This window comes from Labeo rohita, chromosome 12 (assembly GCF_022985175.1).
Source record: "Labeo rohita strain BAU-BD-2019 chromosome 12, IGBB_LRoh.1.0, whole genome shotgun sequence".
Classification (NCBI taxonomy): Eukaryota; Metazoa; Chordata; class Actinopteri; order Cypriniformes; family Cyprinidae; genus Labeo; species Labeo rohita.
This window is the reverse complement of record NC_066880.1, coordinates 15,718,082-15,725,881: the sequence shown is the minus strand read 5'-3', so window position 1 is coordinate 15,725,881 and position 7,800 is coordinate 15,718,082. Positions and strand designations below refer to the sequence as shown.

General features: G+C 39.0%; 1 protein-coding gene across 1 annotated transcript; it reads left to right on the top strand.

Annotated features, from left to right (window-relative positions):
* Positions 1 to 2,937: 2,937 nt before the first annotated feature.
* On the top strand, positions 2,938 to 7,047 carry bambia (BMP and activin membrane-bound inhibitor (Xenopus laevis) homolog a). Its single transcript, XM_051125145.1, has 3 exons — positions 2,938 to 3,393; positions 5,111 to 5,392; positions 6,152 to 7,047. The coding sequence occupies exons 1-3, from the start codon at positions 3,318 to 3,320 to the stop codon at positions 6,577 to 6,579; spliced, it is 786 nt and encodes a 261-aa protein (XP_050981102.1). The 5' UTR covers positions 2,938 to 3,317; the 3' UTR covers positions 6,580 to 7,047.
* The last annotated feature ends 753 nt before the right edge of the window (positions 7,048 to 7,800 follow it).

Below are 7,800 nucleotides of genomic sequence, written 5' to 3'. Positions count from 1 at the left end.
AACCTAGTTCCTAAGCATGTAATATTCCTTAACTTTTAATAAATTGACGGTAAATTGTATAAGATTTATGGTTTTAATTAATTACACATGATTAAATACATTTTGATTAATAAAGTTAAATTTGACCATTAAAAAGAAGACCAGAAAAATGAAAACAGAATTTGAAAAAAATAAAATAATATAAAATAAAATAAAACGGAATTTGGGGGAAAAAAAATAGGGCCCTATTTTTGCATGCAACTATATATTTGTTAGTTATAAATACATTTTCAAATGTATTATTTTATTTGTCTAACATATTTTTGTAATGCTATAATTTTGTTATAATACTTTGATATGTTTGCTATTTGCAGTGATTACTATTTACTATTGTTAATAGTGTGACAAGGTCTTTAACACCCAGTTTAATGCTCCCGGACCCACCTAGAAGTATCCAGGTTCAACCACTTGTGTCTTAACAAAATCTTATGTGAGCATGATGTGAGCTCCCACCAACTACCACTAGCCCCTGATGTTTTGGCACCAGCCCCTGATGTTTTCAAATCCTAGAAAGGCCCCTGTCCTCGGCATTTCTTCTGGAATTTGTTTGTATAAAACTGTGTGCCTTGAATTGTAGGATACGTTATACTTATAATAATAAAGCATGTATTTCAGAGAGTTTTGTTTAAGAAAGCATTTGTTTATATTTCTTTTTAACGTTGTGGTGTAGAGCTATTTCAAACTGTATCGCTATTTTTATCAGATTTTATCTGATTTAGCCAAATTAGCATAAAGTGTCCCCTGTATTCATACATGATAATTTAATGTGCTCCACTACATCTCTTTCTTCGTACTAACAATGTTTTGGTAAGTGATTGCTTTTTGATCTAAATGGGAACCCTGAACATGGACATTAAAAGTGGATATTTTTATATGTGGACACAAGAGGGCAGCACCTGATCATCCAAACAGAAAGACTTTGGCAAATCGTCTATGCTGATGTTGGAAATGTTAATTCATGGATAGTTAATTCGACACGAAGTTGGATAAACATGTATATAAAAAAATAAAATAAAAAATCTTGGTGGCCGTCTTAACTACCTTAACTACGTAGGAAAAACGTGCCATTTGCGAAATTATTGTAATGTGCTTGAGAACATTTAGACTGCTAGGGTTATTATGTGAAAGTCATGATTACTGTATTCCACATCATCCAGTGATTCCTCATAATTAGAAGCCTAAACTGTTCTTTGGAGTGGATTACTGCTGAATAGTCATTATTCATAGCGAAATTGCTAAACATTAAAGCTAATATTCTGAATTAGCTAAGGTGGGTCAAATGAAGAACGACAGAAAAATGCAGCTTTTTTTCTTTTTAAACAGCTCACTGGAGCATTAGAAGTATCGGTGGTGGTGTTTCGCAGGGCAGTTTCTCTGACGCTTCGATGAGTCTGTTGAGGTGTGAATCTCGCCATTTGAAGGGAGGACTGGTTTTGACCTGGCGCCTCTGTGAAATTACCAACAATTAGGATAATTGCTTACAATCCGGTAATTTCTGTAGGTCTCTGAATGTGTCCCCTGAAGCGGAATCGCTTGTCTTTAGCCTTTGACACTGAATCGATGGCCATCTATCAGATGTGAGCGTCTCCCAGTCTGTCTCTCATCATCAAACACTTCCCTATCTCCTGTGCCACTGCCGTCCGTCACTACCTCCAGCTATAATAAACCACAGATTCCACACATATACATATATATATATATATATGTGTGTGTGTGTGTGTGTGTGTATATATATATTAATATTAATAATGAAATAAATAAAAGCGTATTGCATCTTAATTTTAAAATGGATCTGACCACTTTTGTAATGAATGCTGTTATGAATTTGATAGATTAAAAACTATAAACGCCCAGTTTAACAATATTTGGGAGATAGGCTAGACTGAAAAAATGTAGCCTAACCCAAAAAATGTTACATCTACATATTTTAATATTTAACTCTTTAACCTTGTCACTTTTCAAATAAATAGAGATATACAAAATAGCTGTATATGCAACAAACGGTTAAAAGCACAGACGTTATGTAGGTAAACGCAACTTCACAGATCTTTAGGCAGATTTTTCAAATCAACGCCGTATGGAATTTTGAGCAAAAAATAGTTTAAATATTCTAATTAGGAATTTTGTTTTTATTCTAAAATAATTTAAATAAAACACCTTTAAGCCTGTTGTTTCATTGGTGGGTTTATGTGTTTTCATAAATTGCTTACTGCAGCACTAGACTTGGTCATATTTGGCAGAGTATTTATTTGTTTATTTATGGTTCAAGGTTGCTCAAAATGCCTTCAATTGTGAAGCACATGCCCTGACCAAAGTGCTCAACACATTAGGGCGGGTAGGGCAGTTGAGATATCGATCGTTGTGCTCTGTGTGTTTTGCATGGGATTGTCTGGGGGGGTAATTGAGTGTCACTGTCTGTCTGTGTCGTCTCACTGGCGCCATGTGCCTCTTTGGATTGCTAATTTCTCTAACCGACCCGCCTACATCCACTCTCTAGTGCAGGCCTGCAGTATCCACCTCCAGCAGCCTGGGAAACAGTGTCATATGGCTGACAAAGCACTGAGGCTTTAATGCGTTTCTCATAAAATAAAAATAAATAATATTAATTCTATTAAACATTAAAATCTAAAATGGTTTTGATAGGGGTCTTTAAGTCTTGGTGATACAATATATTAAGTTTCAGTTTCGTAATCGGCCGCACCAGCCTTTTCAATAACCATTATGTTGTTGTTATTTTTTTTTTTTTTTTTTTTTTTTGCTACCTGCCTCATCATGCGATTCTGTCTCAGCATCTGTAGGCGGAAAGACAAATTGTATGACCGCTGTGTGAACCAATACCAATGCCAATAGGACGGTGTATGTAAATGACCAACAAAGCAGACCAATGAACACTCACGTGGGCGTGGCTACGCTGCTCCCAAAAGTGATCCAGTGAAATTTCCCCGGCCAGTGAGCCGCTGCTCCGTGTTCGAGGATAGTTGTCGAAATCTAATTTGTTTTGGATTTCTTTTTATTATATCACGAATCCGTTTTTTTGGTTTACATATGCGGTTTTCTTACGCATGACGGATTGGTTTGGTTACGCACGAGGAATGTTTCTGTAGCTCGGATCTCTGATGGAACAAGACGCAGCCTTTCTGTTCCCGTTTGTTTTTGGATACAGCGCAGATCACAGATCCCTGGGAATGCAGTAATCAATGTAGGACATATGTAACAAGTCCTCAAACCATTCGGAGGGTCTTGCCACGGGGTATCAAGACAAGGAAAATCAGTTGTAAATGGATCGCCATTCCAGCCTTGTTTCTCTCTGGTTTCAGCTGGAACTTTGTGCGATGGCTGTTCTTCTCACGAAAGGTAAGACTGAGCTTATGTAGTCGTTTGTAAAAGCGCACGAGACTTAAAAAGTCCTTTAATGTATGGTTTATATACGTTTCTTAACTACTGGCCTTGTCTGTCGAAGAAAATAAAAATGCGTTTTAACGCGTGGCTACTATTTTAATTAATGCTACCACACGTGAACAACTCATAAAACTTAAATTTCATTCTTAAACCTATGCTTTAACTACCGTTACAACTGCATTTTGCTTTAGTAATCCATTTTAAAATTCATAATTGTAGCGTTTAATACTTCGTTCCAGTAGGAAAAACAAGAAAAAGAAGCATTAGATCTAAAGACTTGTACAGTCCAGTTTAAAATGTGTGTAAAATTGCTAAAGTCTAGTTGACCTGCTAACATTTTCTAACTATTTTGGCTGGTCTAAATTTGTCTAATAATGCTTTAGACCAACTAGAAACCAGCTATTATGCTCTAAAACACATCTGTGCAATTTTCCGAGCGTGCTTTGTTTTTATGCATTATTAGATAAGCACGACCATCAGAGATAAAATAAATAGTAAACCCATTCAGCCAAACTGATGATAAGAACTCGAGCGATTTCTTACACTAATGAGATGACATGTAACTTCAGCTTCGGACAGTGTACACAAGCAGCTTACAACAACACAAAGGCCGTGTTTATTTGTGTTCGTGTCGTGGTGTGTGTTTAGTGTTCTGTTTCACATCCACACGCAGTTAGGCGGTAGGCAGAAATGATGGACCTACTGAAATAACCTACAGTTTAACTGTAATATACAAGCACGAAGTGTTAAACCATCACTACTTCGAGTCGTTTTAAAAATATTTACCCAATGAGGAAACCTTCATTCCTTCTCATGTTGTTCGAATATGACTTTATTTCTTTGGCGCACTAAGTTACGTTAAGCAGAATGACAGTTTTAGTCACTATTAGCTTCAGTGTATTGAAAAATGATGCTGTCGGTCCTTAATATTCCCTTTTGTGCTCTACATTTAAAAACAAGGCCATGCAACAACACGAGTGCGACTAAATGAACAAGTTTTTATTTTTAAGTGAACTGTCTCTTTAAAAGTTACCCTCCGACTTAATGCCAGGTTTGACCACAAGTGAGTTTGCGTGCTAACTGAAAAAGGAGTCCTGCTCTCACCCCCCTTTACGAGTTTCCATTTGGGTTGAAAGAAATTGACTTTGGCAAACAAACCACTAATTATAAGCTACACGGTTCCTGTTTTATAAGACAGACTAAAAGGATCCTTTGCATGAAAGCCATGACACAGTTACAGTGTTGAACTGCCACATATTAGTGTCTTGACACAAACACTAGTCACTGTCTCTTCGCCTTGCTCTGGCATAACATCTGAGTAGTTTAGTTTAAGTTGCTGGCTTATTTTCCCTCACATCCTCTTTGGTGAAATGAAGAACGCTTTCCTGGTAAAAGTTAACCAGTTGTAGTACTTGAAATCATAGTCCTGTTAAAAACAGCACAGTTTGATTCTCTAATGAATACTCGGTTTGTTTTGGAATGGAAGTGATGGGAATATTAGGCAAATTTTACGTTTCAGTTGTTGGTGCTGGTCTAAAATGTAAATACGATTAGTGTCAAGATTTCTTGGAAAGTTCAGTATTTCCTGGAAGCACATCTAGACAGTTGTTTTATGATTTACCATTCAATATCACTTACATATTTTAACTAACACAACTTTTCTGTTTTGCAGGAGAGATCAGGTGCTACTGTGACGCGCCGCACTGCGTTGCCACTGGATACATGTGCAAATCAGAACTCAACGCTTGTTTCACCAAGGTCCTGGACCCTCTTAACACGAACTCACCTCTAACACACGGCTGTGTAGATTCACTATTAAACTCAGCGGACGTGTGCTCCAGCAAAAACGTGGATGTTTCCAGCGGAAGCTCCTCTCCTGTCGAGTGTTGCCACGATGATATGTGTAACTACAGAGGTTTGCATGACCTCACGCACCCTCGGGGTGATTCGACAGGTAAGATACACAAATTTGCCTAAAAACGAAAGCTGTGTGAGTAGATTGTATCAAACTGTTGTTTTAAGTTTTATAGAGATAGAGCACCCATGAAAATTGAAAACTTGACTGACGTTTCTCTGTGGAACATAAACACGTTATGAAAAAAATATTCGTCAGTCCATACAGTGAAGTTCAACAGGGTTCTTTTATTGCATAGGCAAAAATGTTAAATATCTTCTTGTTGCACAGAAATTAAGTCATGGGTGAATTTTGTTAGTAAACCTTCATGCAACTTGACAGTGATTCCTTTATGCACAGATATTTTTTTTTATCTAATCGAAGTAGGTTACTATCTTTATGACGTCTGACGTCAATCCTGTGCAAACATGGACCCTTGTGACAGATACGTTAGTATGAGACATACACGTGCGCACATTGACTTTTACTGTTCTCCCGGCTCCAAACTGCAGGCTGATATTTAATGGTTTCCAGTGCACCGTGATTTTGTGGGTAACTGGCAGTTTACCTTTTAGCACTTGGATTCAGATCACATACTTTTTATTGCACGTGGATCATGAAACGTTCCCACTGTGCTGGAATGTGCTTCTCACAGCGTCCTTTGACAGACGGCTCAAAGCGCATAAACATAATCCTGTTTAATGAAAAAGGTGCGCTGAGATATTAAAAAAGAGTGGAATGAGTATAAACGTAACGTGTTAGTGTTAAACCTCATGCTGTTTTTTCATTCACTAAACATTGCTTTCTCTCTCCGTTTAGATCGATACTACAGCTCCAATCAGAACCTGATCACAAGGGTGCAAGAGTTAGCGTCGGCGAAAGAGGTGTGGTTTCGGGCGGCGGTGATAGCGGTTCCCATCGCGGGTGGGCTTATCCTGGTCCTGCTGATTATGCTGGCGTTGCGAATGCTTCGTAGTGAAAACAAGCGTCTCCAGGCCCAGCGCCAACAGATGCTGTCTCGCCTGCATTACAGCTTTCACGGACACCACCATGCCAAGAAAGGCCACGTGGCCAAGTTGGACTTGGAGTGCATGGTGCCGGTAACGGGACATGAGAACTGCTGTCTGGGCTGCGATAAGCTGCGGCAGACGGAGCTGTGCACGGGAGGAGGAAGCGGAGGCGAACGCCTCCTATCTCTTGTGCACTGGGGGATGTATACAGGACATGGCAAGCTGGAGTTCGTATGACTATTTGGAGCTTCCTTGTTAGGGCACAAAAGGGTAACTGTGTAGTTTGCTGTCGTAATTTTATTATCGTCCCGCTCGGCGTGTTATTTTATTGTCTCCATGGAGAGCGAAGAAATTTCAAGGACACAAATCTTTGTGTTTCTCAAAAGAGCACTTTACTTGAATTAGAATGGCCGGTCACTGTGGGGCTGTGGTGAATACGAAAAGGGCGGCGCTAAGGACTGCAAGCTCCGCCTTTTCCCCCACGAGCTGCGTCCTGTGGATCCTGGAACGACACTGAAGACTGAAGGATTCGTAAAGACGGTCTTATTTTGCACATTTGTATAAAACGGACTAGACTATGGGGTTGTTGGAAAGCTGCATTCGAAGTGGCTTTTTTGAAGAATTTTACACTGACACCAGGGTACAAATAAGGTTTGTTGTAGTCAAATTGTATGAATAAAGAAACCAATCTTGGCTGTAACAAATCACATGCCTCCGCTTATGATTTCAATAATCCGAACGCATTTGTGTAATTGTGTTTTTACCGCTGTGTGTGTTTGAGTAAGGAAGGTCAGTCGGTAGCAGGGAAACTGACACAGGGGCCTTGTTCTTAAGTAGTGCCCTTCATCTGACTGCGTCATCTCTGAAACCCCTCCAAGAGGGACACATTACATCTCTCTGGCTCTTTCGGCTGCTCTCTTGGGATTAATACTGGAGGTAGAGCGAGTATTTATTTAGAAAGTGAGGGAATGTCGGTAAGCTGCGAGTTCAGAGTCCTTCGCCTGCGCTCGCTGAACACAGTAATTCCCTTGTATGCACTCTGGCTTGACTTTACAATCCACAAATCACAGGCAGATTTAAGAACTGTGAAACGTTTTTTTTGACCTACTTTGAAAATATGCTTGCAGCTTTATACACTAAAGTGTCCTTAAGACCAGCAGCAATTGCTGACATTCCTGTGTGATATAGTTCATTGCTGTAGACGTGTACAGCAGAGGCTCCATGTGACAGCTAACTCTGTTTTTCAGAGGATTGTTGGTGAAATCGACTGTTTAAGAGGATAAGAAGCTAATAATATACTGAAAGTATTTAAACCCTTGTGCTGAAAATCCTAATACGATGAGCCTTTTAAAAATTGCTTGTTAATCTCTACTTATGATATATGTGACCCTGGACCACAAAACCAGTCTTAAGTAGCATTTCTATGCCAAAAATCATTAGGATATTAAGTAAAGATCA

Bases quoted from the DNA above. Each gene is read 5' to 3' on its own strand.
- bambia (XM_051125145.1), top strand. From the start codon at position 3,318: ATGGATCGCCATTCCAGCCTTGTTTCTCTCTGGTTTCAGCTGGAACTT. The intron at 3,394-5,110 runs GTAAGACTGAGC...TCTGTTTTGCAG, and splicing joins GGCTGTTCTTCTCACGAAAG to GAGAGATCAGGTGCTACTGT. The intron at 5,393-6,151 runs GTAAGATACACA...CTCTCCGTTTAG, and splicing joins CCCTCGGGGTGATTCGACAG to ATCGATACTACAGCTCCAAT.